The sequence below is a fragment of the Podarcis cretensis genome, assembly GCF_951804945.1.
Source record: "Podarcis cretensis genome assembly, chromosome: 6".
In the NCBI taxonomy this organism is placed as follows: Eukaryota; Metazoa; Chordata; class Lepidosauria; order Squamata; family Lacertidae; genus Podarcis; species Podarcis cretensis.
In genome coordinates, this window is record NC_137175.1 from 37364753 (window position 1) to 37388006 (window position 23254).

At 41.8% G+C, this 23254-nt stretch overlaps 1 protein-coding gene and 1 long non-coding RNA gene across 2 annotated transcripts; both read right to left on the reverse strand.

Annotated features, from left to right (window-relative positions):
• Positions 1-2341, reverse strand: LOC307219387. The gene is made up of 2 exons (XR_013840390.1): positions 2154-2341; positions 1-120 (listed from the first exon to the last, which is right to left on the reverse strand). It is a non-coding gene; the product is annotated as an uncharacterized lncRNA (long non-coding RNA).
• Positions 2342-3374: 1033 nt separating this feature from the next.
• CAPZA1 (capping actin protein of muscle Z-line subunit alpha 1) lies at positions 3375-22620 on the reverse strand. The gene is made up of 10 exons (XM_079979843.1): positions 22483-22620; positions 15896-15959; positions 14331-14382; positions 13960-14023; positions 12349-12555; positions 11458-11537; positions 10466-10544; positions 9788-9859; positions 6894-6956; positions 3375-4442 (listed from the first exon to the last, which is right to left on the reverse strand). The coding sequence occupies exons 1-10, from the start codon at positions 22615-22617 to the stop codon at positions 4302-4304; spliced, it is 957 nt and encodes a 318-aa protein (XP_079835969.1). The 5' UTR covers positions 22618-22620; the 3' UTR covers positions 3375-4301.
• Positions 22621-23254: the final 634 nt, after the last annotated feature.

Genomic DNA, 23254 nt, shown 5'->3' on the forward strand with positions numbered 1-23254 from the left:
CAGTCTTTAGCAATTTCATTCAAACTAAGTAAACATAATGAACTATGAATAGCTGTGGCCAGATCATCATTTTCCAGTGAAGTCCCTTCATATATCCCATGATTGGTAACAAGATGGTAGCTGGCTGAAAACAGGCATCAGAGAGTAATAATTAATGCACATTTTTCATGACAGTTGGAAGTACTTTTGTATCAATATTGGCATTGCTATTAATTTAGGCATGAATGTTTGGGAATCGGGTGAACGTCAAGGTAGCCAGTTGCAGTCACCAGATTATTTAAGAAGGTAAAATGCCACGTTGAATTATGTGAAACATTTCTTCAAACTGAATAAAGGGGATGTTCAACCTAAGTGAGCATGGACAGGGTACATGAGCAAGTTGTAGCAATGACGCTCCAGAGGTTTTAGATGAAACTGATTATATGGTTCCATTCCAATTTAGATTCCGGACTGATTTTGGTACGTACTGTATTGCTCTAGTGGATTATCTACACTGGGGGAAGGTTAGATAGGGGGAGCACGTGATTTTGTGTGTTGCTATATTCATAGGATGTCTATCTCCATTATCAGGAAAACATGGTGGCTTGGAAATGGGCTTGAGGATCTTGATCTAGAGTTGGGCCAAAGAGACAGGTTGCAGATTGTTAGTGGTACATTGCTCATTTCACTAACCAGCAGCTTCCCCAACAGAGCTGGTGCAGATGGCTTCCAATGAGTTGTTGGAAGAACCCAGGAGACTTCAACATTCACAGGGAGGCCAGCTTGAGACTTCATGGCCTCCGTGACAACCATGGGGTTGTCCCAAATTGTCAGCCAAATGCACAGAGTGAGGCATACCCTCAACTTGGTATTTGGTCCAAGTGGCATCACTGGTGAAGTCTGGGCTTAGGGTAGCACATTTCCCTCAATCAGAAAGTTCAGTGTGTAGCCTTGAGCTGCCCTCAAATCCATCTGTCATTGGAGTTGAAGGTGGCCATATTTGGCTTGTGCAATAGCTGCAGCCTTGCCTGGATAGGATAACTTAACAGCAATAGTTACAGATAGGTAGCCGTGTTGGTCTGCCATAGTCAAAACAAAAAAATTCCTTCCAGTAGCACCTTAAAGACCAACTAAGTCAGTTCTTGGTATGAGCTTTCGTGTGCATGCACACTTCTTCAGATACCACTTCTTCAGATACTGGTATCTGAAGAAGTGTGCATGCACACGAAAGCTCATACCAAGAACTGACTTAGTTGGTCTTTAAGGTGCTACTGGAAGGAATTTTTTTGTTTTAACAGCAATAGTCTTCAAGATGAATCTGGAAGGCTAAGAGCTTTGGAATGACGCAGTTAAAAATGCCGTCACCATTTTGGGAAGCTCTGTCAGAGGTCTTGAGTCTGGGAGGAGAAAGAGAGAAACAAAGCTGTTTATATATCGTGGATTAAACTCCTCAGTGGGACTTAAGAGCGACAGCTTTGTAAAATTATGATGGAAAGAGCGATGTTATCTATGAAGGAGATGATATATGGAAACCATCTGGACTTGGATTGGAAGAACAGGAAATTCACACAGGATTATTATATTTGTGTTTATCGGCTTAAGGAGACTATCAGAAGAGATCATAAAGAAAAAAGAGAAAATATATGAACAAGATGTGATGTGGAAACAGCAAGATAAGACTGGATAGAATTATGAACTCTGTTTGGACTGATTGGGACCGATTTGGACATTAACGCAGTAGCAAGAAGATGATCAGAATCCCCCTTTGGATCTTGAAGTATGGGTCCCCCCCAACAAAATTCAAAATTTGGCTTTGTAATTCGGAATTTATGTGATGTGATTTAATTTGATGTGATTGGCCAGTTAATAAAAATTATTTTTTTAAAAAAATAACTTAACAGCAATAGTCCAGACATCAATCACCTCTAGATTATATCACTGCAATGCACTCTATGTGGGGCGCTTCTCAATGTCTACTCGGAAGCTGCAGCTGTTGTAGAATGCTCCAGAAAGACTGTAGGCGATGCCCTAGTAACAGCATATAATACCTGTGCTGAAATTGCTGCTGCATTGGTTGCCAATATGCTACCAGGCCGAGTTTATTGTCTTGCTATTGGCATATACTGTACTGGCCAGAATAAGTTGGGACCAGGTTACTTCCAGGAATGCCTTACTTTGTATACCATTGCCTTGTCATTTTGATCTTTGGGAGCAACTGAAGCAAGACCACCTCCATCTTCGTCATAATTGAAGCAAGACAAATGCCAGCTTGCTGCAGGCTTACAACATAATCATGTATTCGCACTGTGATCACGCTGAAATGCAAACTTAAAAGAGGAACAGAGAAAGTGCAAACCATAAGGGTGTGTGTGTGTAAATTAAAGGTTTAAGAGTGTGCAAGGGCATGACATTTAAAACAAGGGTATCAACAGGAAATACATAGCTAGTGGAAACTTCTGTCTTTGTGGTCAAGCTGGCAGTAAGACTATTTCGGGATGTCTCGAATGTGCAACCTATATGACTATAAAAAGTCTTGTGTAAACAGATCAGGGTTCACCCTCTGATTAATTTCCTGATCACTGCTGTAACCTTTCCTGCTCAAGCAAGAAATAAAAGTTTTGCTTTTAGATAATTCTTGGGTGTCACTCATCACAGTTAATGAGTAAAGGACTCGGCTGGGCAACTGACCTCAGGTGCGGTTTTCCCACATCAGGATACACATTCTTAGTATAGACTTCTGAGGTTAGTCTTATGTCTGCCAATATCAAAATTGTTAGTCTTGCACTTCTGAATGTGATTCCAATGAAAAACAGGCAGACACCACAGTATTGGTATTTAGGTGCCTGCTTAAAATGTACCTTTTCACCCAGGCTTTTCCCAGAGGGTCATCTTGCTATGTTGATATAGCCATCTGATCTACTGATTCTGATCTACTGATATATTGTATTTTATTTTATACTGTTCACTGCCATGAACTATACAGGATTCCTGCTCCCCCTCCTGCAAGCAGTGATGAACAAAAATAAAGAAAAAAAAAGTTTCCAGAAATATACTATGTGGAATGACAGGGCCTAGATTTGTTTTTAGTGACCCAGAATATAAAAAATGGGATCTTTGTAGAAAGCTTGCTATAAAGATCCAGCAATAATGATTACCCCTGACAAATACTGCAATCAGAGAAAATGTGTTGGGAATAAAACAACAAAGGATGGTTGGCCATCTGGTATCAGAATTGGCATTCAGGACTAAATGGCCTTTGGTCCAATTTAACAAACATTCTCATGTTAGGAACCAATTCCCAGTATCTCCAAAGTTTTTAAGGATTTAAAATCTCAACAAATAGTCAACCAAGCAGTGTTTTCTGAGCATGTCAAAAGACTGGTGACACGAAGAAATGCGTTGGTGCAAATCTTTTATTGACCATTTAGACACGTCCATTCATACATCTCTGGGACAAATGCAATGAACTTGCCACAAAGCATTAAAGCACAAGAAACCCAAAGTTCATTAAACATTTACAGTTTTTCATTTCTGTAATTTCTTCCTCCATCTAAACAAAACATCTCTGCAGCAATCAGACAAGTATTAAAAAAGGAAAATGGAGAACCCATCCTGTAAAAATGCAGATGTCTAAATTAACCGTACTTCCAGGAAAGAACAAAGAAAAAAGTAGTTCACTTGAAGAGAATGTGGCTCAAGTCTTTGGATTTAAAAAACAAAAACAACTCCTCCCAAAAAACACCTTTCCAGAGGACCTGGCCTTCTTGAGATTTCTGGGAGAAATCTTGTAAACAACCTGCAAACATGAAAAGCTAAGCCTAGAGGATATTGCTAGGTGGTGATTGGCAGTTTTTTGGGGGCAGGGGGGGAGGGACAGGTCATGACAAGTTGTATCTGGTGCAGTGCAGCACCTTAAAGCTGCCAGCAGTCCCATTAAGCTGAATACAATACCTGGACTGGTGGCAAGGAAACAATATTTCCAGCACTACCCAGCCTGCATTTCTAGTAGGACTTCCTCAGCAAAGAAGTTTACCAACCAATATAAGGACAGATTGTGCTGATCCCAAAGTGGCCAAATGAAGAAAGCCTACTAGGAAATGCATGATTACGTTTACAAAGGAAATTTATGTTTACATGGCAGGGAAACGGAAAACAAGACAATGCTGTGTGTTGACAGTCCTCCATAAGGCTAGAAAACCTGTTAAGTCTGAAAGCCCTAGACAAGTGGCAACATACTAGAGAACCCACCTACTTGGCATAGGACCACCTTTGCTTTGCTTTCTTTGCATGCTAACATTGCCTACACCACCTCTGCTCTGTCCTTAAGCATTCTGCATTTCCTTGCCGATCTTGTAGCTGAGGATTTTGTTCCAGTCAATCTTGGTGCGGGTGACAGGCAGTTGACGACGTAAGGCTTTGAACGTGGTATCTGACATTGTCTGATAATTTTCACTGATTGCTGTCTGTAAACAAGTTAGTGAACTAGAGGTTAGAGCTTGATGCTACATAAACAAGTTCCCTTAAGACTGGTTATCTCTTGACATATTTTAGCTACCCCTTGGTACACTCAGCCAACATGGCCAAACAAATGGTAGAAGTACAGTCATACCTTGGAAGTCGAACAGAATCTGTTCCAGAAGTCTGTTCCACTTCCGAAATGTTCGACTTACAATACGCAGCTTCTGATTGATACGAAGCTCCTGCAGCCAATTGGAAGCCGTGGAAGCTCCATTCTTTCGAAAGAACGTTAGAAAACCAGAACACTTACTTCCGGTTTTCAATCGTTCGGGAGCCGAAAAGTTCAACTCCCAAGGCGTTCAGGAGCCGAGGTACGACTGTACAGTATAGCCTTTCTATGTCACCTCAATGCAAGCTTCTGAGTGGAGGCTTACCCATGAAATTAGTACACTGTACAGCAAAGAAAGAAACATTAGGACTCCTTTCTTTGGGGAAAGGCCATACTTCTTTAGTAGTGTATTTGCATACAGGTTTCAGGTTCAATCTCAAGCACTTCCAGGTAGAGCTGGGAAAGTATCCTGCCGGAAACCCTGCCAGTCAGTATAGACAGTGCAAAGTTCAATGAACCAATGATTTGACTCTGTACAAGGCAGCTTCCTCTGTTCCTTTAAAAAGAACCCCACACGAAATGTATATTTTGAGGACCCACACTATTTCTTATGATGGTAATTTTTGTAATTGTAAATTTTAAAACTGTTTTTCATGTTGTAGTTTAAAGTGTTGCAATCCACCTGGGACCTTAGGGTGAGCTGCATGGTTAACAATGACAACCAAGAGCCAGACTAGTGGTAACAGAAGATCCATGTGCTTAAATCCAGAATCATGTAGAAAAAAAAGGATGGGAGTGATTGGATTTCAAAAGCAAGAAATAGCCTCTTCCTACACAACGGATCTGCTGCCGCACCCTACTTAACATGGTCTAAAGACTGTCTATACTATTGCCACATACTGATCTGGACAGGGCTTCAACACTCTACTGTGTACTTGGAGCCACTCTAATTCTGAATGACAAGTGTATTGTTTCCTCCAGTTCTGCTATGATACTTCCCCCTCTCCTCCTGCATATGGAACGCTGACTGCACCAATGCAGCAACCTTTGAATGTCATATATGAGATCACTGAAATTCCTATAGCTCACACTGCTCATGACTGCAGACCTGGGCACAAAGTCCACAGGTAGAAGTGTCGCTGCCCATTGTAACAGCTCAAAGCTGGCTCTCCAAATCTGTGTTTCTCTGCAAACCAGAGATAAGTAGCTTATAGCTTTCTTGATCATTATATAAATACGCTGACAACTGTATGATGTCCCTCGAAATTGTAGATGTATCCAGTAAACATGTAAGGTAAGTGTCTGAATTTGTACCACTATATATAGAGGGTGTGGTATAGCGTGAGCACTAGGGGCCAGATTTAGAAGCCTGGCAGGCTAGAGGTTCCCTGTGCTACAGGCTTATGTTCTGGAAATACAGACATTTGCAATTGCGCATTATTCTGAAATAACTTACCAACATAGTAATGCCCTACTGTCTACTTCACTGGGGGCAGGGAGGGAGCCAGGTCAGAAACCAGGCCCTAGTGTACAGTACCATGATGGGGAAAGTATCCATTTCCTGGAGTTATGAGTCAAATAATTAAGGATGGGAATGGGGAAAAGAATTGTTGCTCATGCGTTTCTGTTCTCAAGTCTACTCTTTATAGTTCTATCATTATATTCACTTTTAAATCCTGCCCCAGATCTTTCTTTATTAGGCAATTTGTATAATTATATAAACCCTGTAATTATGCTTGCAGTGGAGGCTGGTCCATTAGGACAATTGAGGCACTGTCCCACCAACTAACATTTCCTCCTTAGCCGCCCCCCCTCCCATCTTACAAACCAGTCCAGAAGCTGTTGGCTTCTTACCCCTCAGTCTCAGTGTTGCCTTTGCAGAACTTAGCAAGGAGGTGGATGGAGAACAAAACTAGGATTAGTTGGCTCTGCCTGTCAATGCCTCTGGCTCCACCCCCTGTTGGCTTCTTTGCCTTCTGTCCTACCAGACCCAATGGGCACCAGCCACATGTATGACTGTATAGAGAAGAAAAACTACATTCCTTGTCAGTTATGGTGCATCCAGTAACTAAATAAATACATAAATGGGGAAATAATACATAGATTATCATAGGGCATTGCATGAAGGGCCTTGAACGTGGGAACCTTGCTGAAGTTCGGCAGGTCCAGGCAGTGCCTGGACAACAGACTGCATGGGAATCCAATGAAAGCCGCTATTGAATTCTATTACAGAACAAAGTTGGGATATAAATTCAATAAATGGATGCAACTTAGGGTATAAAATGTTCTTTCTGTAATCTAAAGGTGTTAATTTAAAATAAATCTTGATAAAGAGCAATACTCTTACCTGGTACTCATTTTCTGCATGCTCAATGATTTTAATAAACTCCTTGGCTGTTTGGACATCATTCTATAAAGATGAACAGGCAACAATTAGCATATCAACACATGGTCAACATCTTAAAGTTCCATGGGGAACTCACATTCCCACCCAAGCTTTGGAGTGAACATGAGTACCACAGCTCCCGTTCCCTCAAGATATAGTCAATTATAGACATTATATTTTGATTTATTTTTAAACGGATTACTGGCTAATGGAATTGGTTAGTGTACCTGTTAGTGTTTTGAAAACCACTACAGTGAATGTTTGAAAATTCCTTTGCTACATAGATTTAAAAATCAGCAAGTTTTAGGCAGAGACTGCTGTCCTTTGTAGGAAAACACAACTTAAGAGATCAAACATGTGACCTGATCTCTCTCCACCTCCCCCAGCAATACACTGAAGATTAAAATTTTGGGAACAGGGAACGATGATATGTAATCTGGAACTAGATTCAGGTAGGTAGCTGTGTTGGTCTGACAAAGTCAAAATAAATAAAAAAATTGTTCAGTAGCACCTTAGAGACTAACTAAGTTTGTTCTGGGTATAAGCTTTCGTGTGCATGTACTTCAGAAACACTGAAACAGAAGTCACCAGACCATTATATCAGATCACCCATCTCCTACGACCCTTCTGAGAAAAACCCCACCCCACCCTCCCACTATATATAATGGTCTGGTGACTTCTGTTTCAGTGTATCTGAAGAAGGGTGCATGCACACGAAAGCTTATACCCAGAACAAACTTGGTCTCTAAGGTGCTGCTGGACAATTTTTTTTTTAATGTATTCTGGAAATTATTGTGCAAATTGGACAAGTATGTGTCAGCACTGTTCAATAAAAACATGGTTTCTTTGCAATTCTGGGACTGTGATAAAATATATTGAGAGAAAGTATGCATGTGGTACAGCATGTAGATAAAGCTGTTGTTCCTGACATTAAGCCTGGAGAAAGAATACTTCCTGAACCCTGGAGTGTTTCTTACAAATGCCCTGCTGCCCACAAACACTCATCAGCAACTGCTTGGATATTTGAGTTTGGCCTGAGTGATAGAAACAGTCCCACTCCCAAGGTCACACAGTTCTCCTCAATATCCATGTGTTAGGCATGAATATCTGCGGGGGCTATGCATGTACAGTGGTACCTCGCAAGACGAATGCCTCGGAAGACGAAAAACTTGCAAGACGAAAGAGTTTTTCGTTTTTTGAGTTGCTTCGCAAGACGATTTCCCCTATGGGCTTGCTTCGCAAGACGAAACGTCTTGCGAGTTTGTTTCCTTTTTCTTAAAACCGTTAATACCAGGGTGCATCCATGCTTCGCAAGACGAAAAATTGGCAAGACGAAGAAACTCGCAGAACGAATTAATTTCGTCTTGCGAGGCACCACTGTAAATTTCTAAGGGAACTGAAAATGTCATCCTAAGAAAGCATACACATGTAGGCTCCCCCCTGCAGATGCCAGGGATGAGACCAGAGAAAGCAGCATAGTCCTGCAGCCCCTTAATGGCAGAGCTCCCTCAGAGAAACACCCCCTCAAGCATAGAGTGGTTTTTGTTTTTTTTTAATAATTTTTATTAACTGGCCAATCACATCAAATTAAATCACATCATATAAATTCCGAATTACAAAGCCAAATTTTTAAATTTTGTTGGGGGAACCCATACTTCAAGATCCAAAGGGGAATTCAGATCATCTTCTTATTACTGCGTTAATGTCCAAATCAGTCCCAATCAGTCCAAACAAAGTTCATAATTCTATCCAGTCTTATCTTGGTGTTACCACATCATATCTTGTTCGTATAATTTCTCTTTTTCCTTTACGATCTCTTCTGTTAGTCTCCTTAAGCCGATAGCAAGTGTAATAATCCTGTGTGGATTTCCCGTTCCTCCACTAAGTCCAGATGGTTTCCATATATCTCCTTCGCAGATAACATCACTTTTTCCATCGTAAATTTTGGCATTTGTCGCTCTTAAGTCCCACCGAGGAGTTGATTCATGATATGTAAACAACTCTATTTCTCTCTTTCTCCTCCCAGACCCAAGAGCTCCCACAATGCCTCACAAAATGGCGAACGGCATTTTTTCCTGACTGCGTCACTCCAAAACTCTTAGCTTTCCAGCTTCATCTTGAAACATTGCTTTGGATCGAAAGTTTATCTCCACACAGCCTTAAATCCACAGCTTAAGTCCTTAATTTCTGACTCATTAGGGGAGGGGGATTCTTGTTAAGTCACATAAAAAGGTAGAGGCAGGTTTTTCCCCCCTCCCCCCTCAGTCATTACCGTATCTTGACGTTCTTCTCGTATTTTATTGTTGTCTTGTTATCAGAGATCTCTTCTGTCAGCAGTATTTACTCCCCTTTTTCATTGATGTATGTGCAATTAATCATGTCCAAATTATTTCTTTTAAAGATCATTGCAACCAGCGGCGCGAATCGGGGACGGCGTCGAGGAGTGCCAAAAATCCCACAGGAGGGCTTTGTGCCTAGTGCCCCCACCCCCACAAATTCGGGGGTGGTATAGGGCACAGCAGGCAAGGGCCGTCCCCCCCATAATTCTGGGGGGGTTAAGGAGGCTAATTACCCCCATCATAGCCTCCAAATTACCTTGTGTGGGTCGGAGAGATGTTATTGTCAGCCATATTCCGATGCGCCACCTAGTGGCCCCCCCAAGCATAGAGTGGTTTTGGACATATGAATTCATCTATAGAGCATGCCTTCCTGCATTGCTCCTTCTAAATAAGCAGTTCATGGTACTAGTTTTCTACTTGAGAATGGTATTCACTTCAGTAAAAGCCTTCCCTCTCTTCCCCCCCAGGTTTGAAAGTAAAATTATATGTAGTACAATGGAAACTTGCTGCACTCACCGACACTGCTACAGAATCCTGTATGTCTTTGTGACTCACCAGCTGCACATTACCATCTTCATAGTAATGCACCTAGATTAAAATAAAACCCATATTTTTAAGTAGTATTTAAGCCTCTAGCACTGCCTGGGGGACTATGTTGTGCTAAGTACTGTATAGGCAGAAGGGAAAGCTCCACCTCCCAACCCCAAAGCTAAACATCTCAACAGCAGTTTAGCCTCTTCTCATAATATGCATCATTTCCCAAAAGTCTTTTAAAAAAATGATCCAACCAATATCTTTCTTTTTGAACAGCCATTGTATCATGAAGAACCACTATGGCCAACTAGACAAAGACTTTGCCGCCGATAAGCTTTTAAAAAGGCTCAGTTAGTCTCAATTTCAATTGTATTGTAGATAAAGCAGAATACAGGGCTTTGTTGCCTTAAACACCAAAGTGGGGCTGCATCATGCTCCAGCACATTTCATCTTGGCTATGCAAATCAGTGAGAGCCTTTTTATGCAGTCAGGCATGTTAACTTGTAGCTTCGAAAGTTCTACTCTGGGAAGGTACCAGCCAACAAAGCACTAATTTCATCATTCTAGACTAAACCAAAAGGTTTTCTTTAAGCCAAGACATGTAGAAACTGCTGAAGGAAGCCTCATTGCATTTGCTGGCATTGCTTCTGTATAACTGACCTGGATCTTGAGCACTGCAACCACCTGAGCTGTAGGTGGTGTGATGGTAAACTTCCATTCTGACCTCCAGCGCCCATTCCTACACAGAAACAGAGCACACACTTGCAGTGACCAAATAGCTCCTTAGAGCAAAAGTGAACTGGACAAGTCCTCCCTCCACCATAGGTTAATTGAAGCAGGCTAATTGTTTACTAGTCTCACTTGTTCAGGCAGATTTGCTTGGAATTTATATAGCTGACAACTCCTATGCAGATGAACACTACTTCACAGCTGAACTTTATCCACATTCTGAAAGCAGAGCTTCCAGTGAACTACTGTTTTTTTTTAATTATAATGAAATAGGCAAAATTAAGTAATACAAAAGAGCACTAGGAATGTGCTCTTAGTCCAAAACACAAATGATTTGTTTGTGGTAATTTATTCTGACAGTAGATTAAAACAACAGTTAAGGCCTTTGGGCTTTGAAACAAGTAAGGCTACTGCCTCTCTTCTGATTCAGCTAAATTAGATATTAAATGCCTCCTTGTATTTCACATGCAGGTTGGTTTTTTAAAAAATTCTGAGTCCATAGATGGGACCTGATTATCACGATCACAGGCGACAAAGAAAGCCTTTCATCATGTGCTTTGGTTTTGAGGAAAATCCTTCCTTTTAAGGTGAGACTTGCTCTGGGTGGAAATCCCCTATTAATGCCAGTGGGTGATTTCACACAAGCGCAAATGCCAGCTTCAAAGGATGGAAGGGTTAAATCCCCCCTCTACACCTGCTACGATTAAGATTATCAGCCCCCACCTGATGTTATTTGCATTTTTAATGTCCACATAGTTTGGTCCAAAGAAGAGCAGGTCTGCCCCTGAGGAATTTAAACTTCCAGAGAAGATGGTCCATTAAGTCACAGCAGATAGTTCCCCTTTTCAAGCCATGAAGGATAATATGGACCAGTGTGGATTAAGTTGTGCTGAATAAAGATTATGTATCAGAGACATGCTTACCAGAAGTTTTTGGGCTGAAACTGGTGACTCTCAATGCAAGCAATGACTGTTGGCTGCCCATCTATTGTCTTACTGTAAACCTATTTCCAGAAGAGAAGCTTACATAAGAGAACACAAAAACTTCAAACTCACCTGGCTTTAGATATTATAGCAGCAGAGTGGGATACACTTTTCTGTAGGTTTATTCCAGGCATGGCCCACCACCATGAGCAGCAGACAAATTGCCACCCAATTGTCATCTCAATTTCAGTCAGATGACAATTGTAAAGCAAGAGTTATGCAAATGCTCCTGTCCATGTGCTGACAGACTTGTAAATAGTGCATCAATACCATGTAATAAACCCATGGAAAAACAGTTCCCATGCCAAAAGGACACCCAATTGCTTGGTAAAACCAGTTCTAAAGAGCATCAGGCTGACACACAACAGCCTGCTTTCCTGACTAATGATGTGTTACTTGGGTGCCAATTTGTTATCCTATACTCCCTTTTTGCCTGCATATCTAAATGGATTTCTCTTCCATTGTGTTTAAATGTCAGACATACACTGTATGTCATCTAAGCACAGCACCATTTTACACTTGTCCTTCTGTCAAGGGGGAAAGGGAGGGAATATTTTGGTTCCATTTTGTAGCCAGAATAGGGAAGATGCTGGAGTTGGTTGAAGCCTATAAAATACATTTCAAGGTTATTTAATTCAGCTTTCATATTTCTAGGCCATGTGTAAGTAGCACACACACTTTTTTAACCTCCCATTGCAACACAGAAAAAGCAAAGTGCTACTATTGTTAGCTAATGACATCTATGTCACTGTTAGAGTCAACTTTTTCTGTTCTTTACATTAGTCAACATAAGAACAATGAGTCACCAGAGAAGAACATTGGATACTTAACAGTACAGAAGCCATGTGGATAGTGATCTTTCACATAGGCCCTTAGTGCACCATCACAGGCATCCCTCCAGGTCTTCAGCGCTGCATCTGTGTCCTCTGGCTGGGGATCACTTGCTTCTTTTCTTAAATGATCAAATTTAAAGGAAAGCTTGTTCCTTGGGTCTAGAAATCGACCATTACCAAGATCACCATGTTCCGTAATTAAAACCTTAAAAAGAAAAAAAAACAACATTATAGTTAGAACACTAGCAAGCCATTGTGAGTGCACCTTCCTACAGGCTTCCTTGGCTCTTGTTTCAGGTACAGTGGTATCTCGGATTACGAACTTAATCCGTTCCGGAAGTCCATTCTTAAACCGAAATCGTTCTTAAACCGAGGCACACTTTCCCTAATGAGGCCTCCCGCCACCGGTGCCCTTCCACCGTTTGGATTCCATTCTTTCTGGTTTTGCAAAGTTCGTAAACAGGGCTGTTCTTAAACCGAGGTACCACTGTACATTAAAAAAAAAAAAAGATTGATCCTTCTCTGTTTGCAAGAGGGACCCTTGAGAAACATTAAGTAACCCAATTCTGAAAGGGACAAGTTAAGGAAAGGCAGAAGCACAAAACTGGATCTTATCAGTGGCTGATGTGTAACCCTGCACCACCACTAGCTTCCTGGGAAGGTGGAAAACCCCTATGAGGCAAGCATCTTCCTCAAGGAAGAGACTACTCAACAGCTTTGCTGAACAGGAAGCCTTATATCTCTTTTCAAACTCAACATTAATTAGTATATTCTCCATAAAACTTGGTAAGCCCTCCCCCTCCCATCATTGTCACCCCACCTCAATGCCCTTGACGAAGCATTTTCTCCCTTTGCTCCAGCTGCCCTCTTCTTGCTTCACTACCTTGCTGGTATCATCTCTCAAGTCCACCTTCGGACCTGAAGTGCTTTTGAGGCTGCGCTGGATACCTACAGTTTGTTCAAGATGATACTGCCTTAAAGGCATTAAAGCCAGCCATGCTTAGTTGCTGCTTGACGATTCAGTCCTCTGGGGGAGTAAAGAAATGGCAAGAGGTATGGCGGGGGGCGGGGAGGGAACATATGGTTGAAGCACATTTAAGGAAAGCTTGTGCACATGATGAATCACCTGCTTGCTTTCCCCAACATGCAGCCAGAAGTCACATTCCCCTTAGCTGGGGTGCAGTCTTGTCTTCACCCTATTCCACCCATCCTGAGGCTATAGAGCTTCCTGTTCCTGCAGGGGGAGTTGGAGGAGGTTTTGGGCAATAAGCAGTGAAGCCAGCCATAATCTCTCCAGCTTCTCACCAAATTCAATACTTTAAAGCAGTACTGCGCCACATTTTAAAACAGTACTACATTTTTTATATTGCTTTAAAATGCAGGCATGCTCAAAATTCTCTCCTTCAGCAAACTCATGATGTTCAGTGCCAATATATGCAACCTGAATGACATCCCAAGATCTCTAACCTTTAATCATTCCCACAAGAACAAGCATTTTGCGAGCATAAAGGGGATGGGGGAGACCAGGCACAGAAGAGGTCTTAATATCTAGTTACACATGAAGTTCAATATGCAAACACCATGGAGAATCAAAAGGAGAATAATTTACCTGATCATCATATCCTTCTATCTTAACAGGAGTGAACTGATCCATGTTGTACTGGGCAAATGCACTGTAAGAGACAGAAAACAAGTAAGAAAATATTAGATCCTGACTCTGCAGAAAGAAAACACACATAGCCCTACTGTGTTCAAACATATTTGCAAATTATGGCCCTCTATTAATATTTCACCACTGCAGAAAGCATACAATTTCTATAGTTGGCAGGTTTATATTGAACAAACTCCCATCAGTATTGAAAACAATTATATACAACAATCCCTCCATCCTTCCTATTTCAAGCTTTACTGAAGTGGTTTATGAACAAATTGCATAGCTTGAGCTAACACAGATCCTAACATAAAATAAGGAGTACTTACTGTGCTGCCCCTTCCCTAAGAAGATTGTCATTGTTAAGCAGCAACCGGACATCTAAAAAAGAAGAAGAAAACATTCATACAGATGAGCAACAATTGCACTGCTTCAATATAATGTTTACTAGCACACAGATAAATGTTTTAACAACAAATTGTTTGGATTGGATACCAAAAAAATAGTTCACAAAAAATAGTTCTCATTTTTTAGGAATGTGAGAGCTTTTAGCAGAAAAATAAAGAAAGTGTGTTGCATTTAGAATATCTTCCGATATACTAAGTACTTCTGAAAGGTATTTGCTTTTGAGGCAGTGTTTTTCTTAGTATAGTATATGTCAAAGAATTAGGTTTCAAAGAGTTAAAGAATTATTCAGACTGGAGTGGAGGGAAATCAATTATACGCCCATTTTTAGATGGTACCTAAGCAAATAGCTGACTACGTGGGTGGGAATTAGACCCCCTCCTTTCTTAAACAAAAACCAGGTTGGAATTCTCTACTAGAGTGATAAAAGGTAAAGGTAAAGGGACTCCTGACCATTAGGTCCAGTCGTGACCGACTCTGGGGTTGCGGAGCTCATCTCGCTTTATTGGCCGAGGGAGCCTGCGTACAGCTTCCAGGTCATGTGGCCAGCATGACTAAGCCGCTTCTGGAGAACCAGAGCAGCACACGGAAACACCATTTACCTTCCTGCCGCAGCAGTACCTATTTATCTACTTGCACTTTGATGTGCTTTCAAACTGCTAGGTTGGCAGGAGATGGGACCGAGCAACCGGAGCTCACCCCGTTGCAGAGATTCGAACCACCGACCTTCTGATCAGCAAGTCCTAGGCTCTGTGGTTTAACCCACAACACCACCTGCATCCCTGGATATCAAAAAGGAGCACACTGGAGGACAGATACCCTTTGTGTGTGAAATTTTGCATTTCCATGAATGGCTCCAGAGAAGACCAATTATCTTGAATGTTACTACGGAGGCAGTTGACAAAAATACAAGTGCTACTTGGACAGTTCAAGCGTGGCTCATGAACACCTTTTCTTTATGAACTACTGGAGGTAACTTTATGTTGTGAACTGCCCTGAGATCTACGGATGAAGTGTGGTATACAATTTTAATAAATAATAAGTAACAACAACTGAAGTTCCCACTTTACATGTATATTGGCACCATAAAAGCATTCATGTTCACTCAGCAGGAAGCAGCATATGTAGTTTTATCTTCCTTCCCAGCTACTTGAACCAGGCAGCAGCATAGCAGCTATTTGTTTGCATAGCCCCAATTGCCCTGTCACACAAAAAATAAGATGTTGGGGAAAGGCCTACGTATATAAAATGCAAGACCACCAAAAGCCAAGATACTCACAAGCAATCTGCAATTTTTGGTACAGAAGACATTTTAAAAGCGAGTTTATTTATTAAAAACACCAAATTCCCTATTTCTGAATGACAGTAACCCCAACAGCAAGAACTTTGGTCTTAAATAGTTCAGTATCGCCTCATAGGCATTCAGTGATTATTTTGTTATCTGATAAAATGGAGAACTTATATGAATCATTTCGGTTTTTTAACTTACCATTAAACACTTCATTGAATTCCCCAGGAGGTGCATGAGTGATGAATTTTGCAGCTATACGCACCTGCAAATAAATCAGATCGGCTTCAGTCTGTGCTCTTAAACAGATATTTAGCAGTGGCTGCAGTTGAAGCCACACAACATGCATGGTTGCAACAGGTGCAGCCACAGCAGTGTCATATTGCAATCCAGTTAACAGTGCAAACTGATGCCCTTGAAAGTCCCTGGTTATCCTATTTGAGAAACCCCAAACTAATTAGTTATGTTCCTCTTTTGGGGGTGGGCAACAGCAAACTGCAACATGCATAAAATGGGCCACTGAAAGACTGTTAAATCACAGGGGACAATCAAAGTTAGAGCTTCTGTACCTTTCCCAGTCATGTATACAAGGTTCAGATTTTCCATTTTATGCAGGATTATGATGTTGAAACTTCCTCATCAACACAACTGCTATACCCTAAAGAAGAGAGATTGTCCCTTCTGGTATTAAAACAAATTTATTATGATCTACTATCTGTTGTCATGTCCTCTCTTCCATATAAACATACACAATGTAAAAATTTAACATCCCCAAAATTTGTGATCGAGATCCTAAGGTCCACGTTATATATCAACAGGCCTAGTTTTCACATCAAATGAACATCCAAGTAAATCGAGTCAAATGGCACTCAAAGTGAAAAAAATATTTTCAAGTGATAGTTCTTTTACTATTGATCATAAGATGTCAGACTTTGGCAGAAGTAATAATAATACTTCAGGAATATCTGCAGTTCTGTCAGATTGCCTCAAAGGTTTTTTTTTTTTTAATGGGATTCAGACATCTATGTGCTTACTACATATCTACCACAGTCACCAGTTGCCTGTGATGCAATTCATTTGCTGAGGATGCCTGGTTAGGAAAGCAAATGCTCCAGGTCAGCATTAAATCAGAACAGTTATGAGGTGACTGAGGGACTTCAAATTCCTCCCAAAGTACAAAGGATACCAATCTAAAGAGATATTAGGGATACCTAGATTAGAAATGAGTACAAGGGATTGAGATTGATATAGGATGAGTTTCATGTTTTCTAGGCTAGAAAAAGATGGTTGAATAAAAACTTCATTGAAAGTAATACATATACATAAAGCAACAAAACTTTCTCTGAGGGAAGCAAACATGGGATTACAGCCATAGATATTAAAGCCCACTTCATATACAGGCGGTGACCATTTTAGGCAGGTCCAACTGATATGTGATTGTGATGAGCAGGTCCTTTTGGACCCAGAAGACAGTGGAACGGGGTGTGGCGTGCTTATACATGCTCCACCGACATGCATGGAGGCTGGGAACAGAACCCCTGCATGAAATGATTACTGTAGGCTTCCTCAAATTCGCCCCCCCCCAATATTTTTGGCGTACAATTCCCATGATCCCTAGCTAGCAGGACCAGTGGTCAGGGATGATGGGAATTGTAGTCTCAAAACATCTGGAGGGCCGAGTTTGAAGACGCCTGGGTTACTGCCTGTATTCAATTGTCCTACACTGGTGAACAAGCTGATCGATGCGAGTTTCCCAAGTGGCATTTGCTCAGCAAAAATACACTCCCACCATCACACAAAGCTACTATCTATATGCTTTTTCCAAATTTTAACGCACGTCAGAGGGAAAAAAAACACATGACGTGGATCCAAGGCAGATTTAATTGTATTTAAACATTGGCATGCCTAGTTAGATGATAAAAACAAGCTTTGTTGTTGTTGGCATCCGTCTGTCTCAAGAGAGAATGGTGTGTGCCTCTGGGAGTGAAGTCAAACCACTGTGTTACTAGCAGTGAAGTGACCTCCTGAGGGTGCAAGCCAGGGCAATGTGTATGGAGGTCCTGGGCTGCTCAGATGACAAGACACCCCCCTCGCTGATGTGGTCCAAAGGAAAGCAAAACGATACATTTGGCACCAGCTTAGCTGTACAATGTGCCATACAACTGTCTTAGGGACTCCATTCTGGATTTGTGGATGGTTTACCCCTTAGCATTTTCTTCTCCCAAAGATATCCCTCAAGGCAGCAGAGGTTTAGGCTCAGAGTACAGTAGAACCTGAGTTTTCGAGCATCTCGGAAGCCGAACGAAACCCAGAACTGAATGCTTCCATTTTCAAACGAGCCTCAGAAGTCAAACGGCTTACGAAGCCTGTTTCTCCATTTTCTCAATGGAATTTGCTGACCGCCCATTGCATCTCAGTTGTTGAACATTTCGGAAGTCGAATGGTCTTCCGGAACGGATTACGTTTGACAACCGATGTACCACTGTATTTCTTCTCCTATGGCTACCTTCCCAGGTAGGCAAGCCCCATCTGCCCCTCATTTCCCTCTACAACATGTGCAGAAACCACCTTCTTGACCACTAGACCCGCCATTTGCTCATTCCACCAGAGCTTATTTTTGCATGTAGGGGAAGTCCATGCAGGGTTTGAAACTCATCAGTCACCCTCACCTGGTTTAGCCGGCCATTTGAAGCTGTTTCCTGGAGTGTGGCCGCTGTCTCATGCTGACAGCTCTTAGGTGAAAGCTGAGTGCAGGGCTGGGACCAAAGGTGGACAGACTACCCCAGAAGGAGCACAATGTGTCCCCCACTAGAGGTACTTCCCCTCTCCCAACCCCCCAAGTAAGCATCATTAGACCTGAAACAGATACATAATTGTACTGTCATGATTCTAAGAGCACCATATTACCCAAAAGAAACTTGCTCCAATCCTCCTTCCCCCCAAACGCCACCCACATAGATGTAGCCCTGAGAGGCACATAGCTGGGAACAAAGCCTCCTCTGCCTTTTGGTATATGTAACAGAACTAGAACACTGTGTCTATCATATCATAATGCCAAGGAAGAAAAGGGACTGCTATATTTTGATTCTGAAACATGAATCTGTATAAAAGAAAAATAAGGAATGGAGGATATCCTCCCACCACTCCCAAGCTGCCACTGCTGTTAATTGGGGGGCTGGGCATTAATAATTCCCTGGTGAAAATTACTGAAAAGCAACATCTAGAAATAAGTTTACCCTGTAATTTCCCCCAAGACTTTCCAGAGCATTGCCCTAGATGGCTGAAAGTCTCCTTCAAACTATAGCATGTGCTTTTATTAGAAAGTGCATCTGTAAGCAGTAAGCATGACGCTCTGGTTGCATTAAAGCACTCCCACAAATACTGTACTCAAAGAACATATTACTTTGTCTAACAAGCACCAGGATTCATTTCAATGGAGAGTATCGGATCCATTTCCCCTCATTTGACCATCTTCACCTACAATTATCTCTCGGGGTATCCAAAAAATAACAAGCAGTCAAAATGAGAAACTGAAAGCGGGGGGGGGGGGGGGAGAGGAATACAACCCTTTTGCGGTCTTTTATAATCCAACTAATAGCAACTTATTAAAACACAAATCTATTGTGGACACAGTCCTATCAAATTCATCACAGGTTCTAAAACTTTTTTGATTCTTTTCAGATCCAAACTCAACTAATCAAAAAGTGTGTGTTCATCAGTGTGCTGAAATCTATTTTCATTTCCATTCTCTCTGACAAGATACCTATATCAAGCAATGAATGTGTCCAAGCAGCAAGGGGGAAACAAACATATTCATTAAATCACACAGCCTTATATTATTTCTTTAGAAAAATAAAGGCATAGCAGCTATGGCTAAACTAAAAAATAATGCATTTGCCTTTGTTAAACTGAGCAAAGTTCTAGTTATTTGGTGTGGTAAGGACTATTTTCAAGCTTATCAACAACCTGCAATTTTGACTTCTATTTTCTTAGCGTACTAATGCAGACAGGTCCCCATCTGCTTCAATTTCACATGAAAACAAAGCTGAAAGAAATTGATTTCCCTTCTCTGGAGCAGAAAATGCACCAACATAAAGGTTACTGTATTTGGGTTGTCATGGGTACATGCAGACTCTACATATTCGGACACACTGCAATCGAATATTGTGACTACAGTAATTCTAGCCTTTGCTGAATTAGCAATTCATTGCCATGTCCTACAACAATCTTACTAAATTTAAAGCTGAAATTCCCAATACATAACCTGCAGGTTTTTAACTATGCAATGTATCCAAATCAACACTTCCTTGTAATTTCTTACTATACAGATTCTAGGTTTCATGGTGCCCTCAGCCCAATTTTTTTTGCATCTCTTTACTATGTGAATAAGAGACGTGGGTGGCGCTGTGGTCTAAACCACAGAGCCTAGGGCTTGCCGATCAGAAGGTCGGCGGTTTGAATCACCACAACAGGGTGAGCTCCCGTTCCTCAGTCCCTGCTCCGGCTAACCTAGCAGTTCAAAAGCACGTCAAAGTGCAAGTAGATAAATAGGTACCGCTCCGGCGGGAAGGTAAACAGCGTTTCTGTGCACTGCTCTGGTTCGCGAGAAGTGGCTTAGTCATATTGGCCACATGACCCGGAAGCTGTACGCCGGCTCCCTCGGCCAGTAAAGCGAGATTAGTGCCGCAACCCCAGAGTAATCCACAACTGGACCTATAAGGGTCCCTTTACCTTACTATCCGAATACCGTAATTTTGCATAAAGAACTCTTTGCTGTGCACTTTGTGAACTGTTTTCACTCAGATTTAAATTAAGTACTATAAACTGAAAGGAATAGCGTTAGGACAGTGGAGAAATTAGCAGAACTCAATAAGTCATTAAATGCCAAGACTGGGCCTACAGTATAAAAACAAGGTCTCATTTGCTGCTGTTCAACTTTCTGTGTCATCTGCCATAGTAGCCAAAGTAAGCTAAAGTCAGCAAAAATGCAACATCTGCAGATTAGCAGCAATCACTGAATGGAGTGGATGTCTGTTTCCCTATCTTTCTGGCTAACTTTAAGATGTTTGCCCATGACCAGAGAAGAGCTACAAAAATATGTGCATACTTACATGATTTGCTTATGTGCAACTGGAAAGAAGGGACAAGAAACTGCCTAGTTACCATATTCAATCTCAGACAAGTATTCACACACCTTGTTTCTCATATCCTGCTGTCAAGATGTCATAATCATGGATATTCCACCCCCCTCAAATTTGAACACTATAGGATAAAGCTCCAGAAGCAAAAGAGTCCATCAAATCTATCTGTAAAGCGATCAGCATTTTGCATTTCCACTTCCTAGCAAGTGACTTAGTTAGAAGAAAACTGATTAGAAACAGAAAGGTAGGTATATGCCCTGTATTAGCTGCAGCAGTCTATACCGTATGCGCTCTCATACACATACACCCATGCCATTCTTTACCTGGCATGGTTCTCTCAGCTATGTTGCAGATCAAACAAGCATTTGCTTCCAAGTCACTAGCTAAACACTTGGGTGGAAAGCAAATAAGATTACCTTTATTAGAACACTAGAAGGTTTGATGATTGTATTTCCTCAGAAAGTGTCTAGGAGCCACAGGTAAGGCGAAAAAACTAACGTGTCTACACTGAACTGTAAGACACTGTTCCTGTCACTCAACTGCTTCCACCTCCTGCCTCTAGCACAGGCCAATTATTTCCTTAAATTTTTATAATTCATGTATAAGCACACCTACTATTATTTGATCAAACAAATTCCATAGCCTGGATGTAGCACTCCTTTGTATTCCTTCCCATGCGAGAGGTGCTCTGATGGCATAGCAGAAATGCAAAAGAAAAAATTCCCTGGGTCAAAAGCATATTCCATTAAAGATCAAGAGACATGTTTGTAGACTGGACAGGCAATAGGATAGCTGAAAGTGATTGAGAAATATAGCTTCCTATATGGCACACACATTTCTTCTGCCCCAATGCCGACCCTGGCGAATTGCTTTGAAACGTGTAAAACCTGTTTCTCCAGGATCAACAATGAAATTTATACATAGGAGATAACAATCCTTTCAAACTGCTCCTCAGCTCTCCACAAAAATCGCTTACCTGTGATCCTGAGAGAACAAAATGAGTACTGTGGGTTCAATACTACGTTTCTTAACAAGGAATGTTATTTTGTTAGGCTAACAATGTTGGGATTTCTCCTACACTGGGGAATTCCTTCAAGGGGCACTGCAACAGCAGAAGCGCAAAATAATGTTCATAAGGGTTGTCACTTCACAGGAACAGCACAATCCCCGCCACAGGTTGTCGTGACAATAAAACAGTCAAGATTAAGATGTAGTAAATAAATACTGGACCGGTAAAACAAATAAACCGGTAACTAACTATCAGGCGATCAGAGCGGCATCGTAGATGAGCGTATGCATTTTCCCATAAAGCAAAGGAAGATGTCAATAAAACGGGAAATCGGGGACAGCCTGTCATACAATTTAGTCCCCCATCAGTCGAAAGAGGCACTGGAGAATGTTCTTGCAGTTGAACTTATTAAAAGAGACACGGCGCGTGGGGGGGAAAAGCAGAGAAAACGAGTCTCTCGAAATCGAGGAAGTAAAAGGAACCTTCAGCTCACGAGGCTTCACACTTTCAGGAGCCTTAGAAACACCAGCAAGAAGAACCGAGGAGGAGGATACCGCTTCGCTATGTGCACAAAATAATCGTTTTGTGCCCGAAGAACACAGAAACAGCCCTCTGCTCTTCCCCGGACAACTTATTACCTTCTCTTCATCCGACACCCGATCCTCAAAGTCCGCCATTTTGGGTTCTCTAAACCCAGCCCCACCTGTCAGCCCAGCGCAAAGCGCGCTGGGAATGGGGGCGTGGCTGGAGGCGAGGCACCACCCCGCCCACATGTCAATGGTGAGCGATGCGCTTCTTTGCTTTTCAGGGGATCTTATTGACGCGGACAGGCGCCATCTTAGGTAGGGGCAAGCCTGCCCTTTTAAGTCAAAGCAATGCAACTAGGCGGCCGCTACTCGCTGTGTAGAGCTGAGTGACGTTTACGCTCGCCATGATGGCTAAGGGCAGAGCTACTGGAACGTGGAAGGAGTCGTCCGGCAACGCCCATTTAATGCCCCAGGGCGCAACCCTGCCCAGCGCTTAGATTATATCGGAGGCGGACACAGCGCACCGCAATACTTTCAGCAGCTCAGTTCTGTTCGCCGGACAGCATGTGGATTTCGCAAGGCGTCCTAAAAAATGTCTCTCTGTCTGCCCCCCCCCCCAAACCCATCATCCTGCAAAGAAAGGAAAGTGGGAGAACGCCATTCGCCCAAATTCCTAATGGTTAAGAACAGGGACCGTCAGGCTGCTTCCTTGTATCTGCGTGCTGTGCATCTCACATGTACAGCATGCATTCAGTGGAGCGCTCTTAGTTATTAAAAATGTATATCCCGTTTGTTTGTTTTTTTAAAAAAAAACCTTAAAGACCACTTTACAATTCCAAGCGGAAAAGCAATAATAAATTTTTTTAAAAAATCCCACGTGGGT

What these genes read in the sequence shown, in the direction of transcription:
- CAPZA1 (XM_079979843.1), bottom strand. Translation starts at nt 22,617, where the DNA reads ATGTGGGCGGGGTGGTGCCTCGCCTCCAGCCACGCCCCCATTCCCAGC. An exon ending in TAGAAGGATATGATGATCAG is followed by an intron (nt 12,556 to 13,959) that starts GTAAATTATTCT and finishes TTTCTTTTTAAG; the next exon opens with GTTTTAATTACGGAACATGG. An exon ending in AGGATTCTGTAGCAGTGTCG is followed by an intron (nt 6,957 to 9,787) that starts GTGAGTGCAGCA and finishes TCATCTTTATAG; the next exon opens with AATGATGTCCAAACAGCCAA.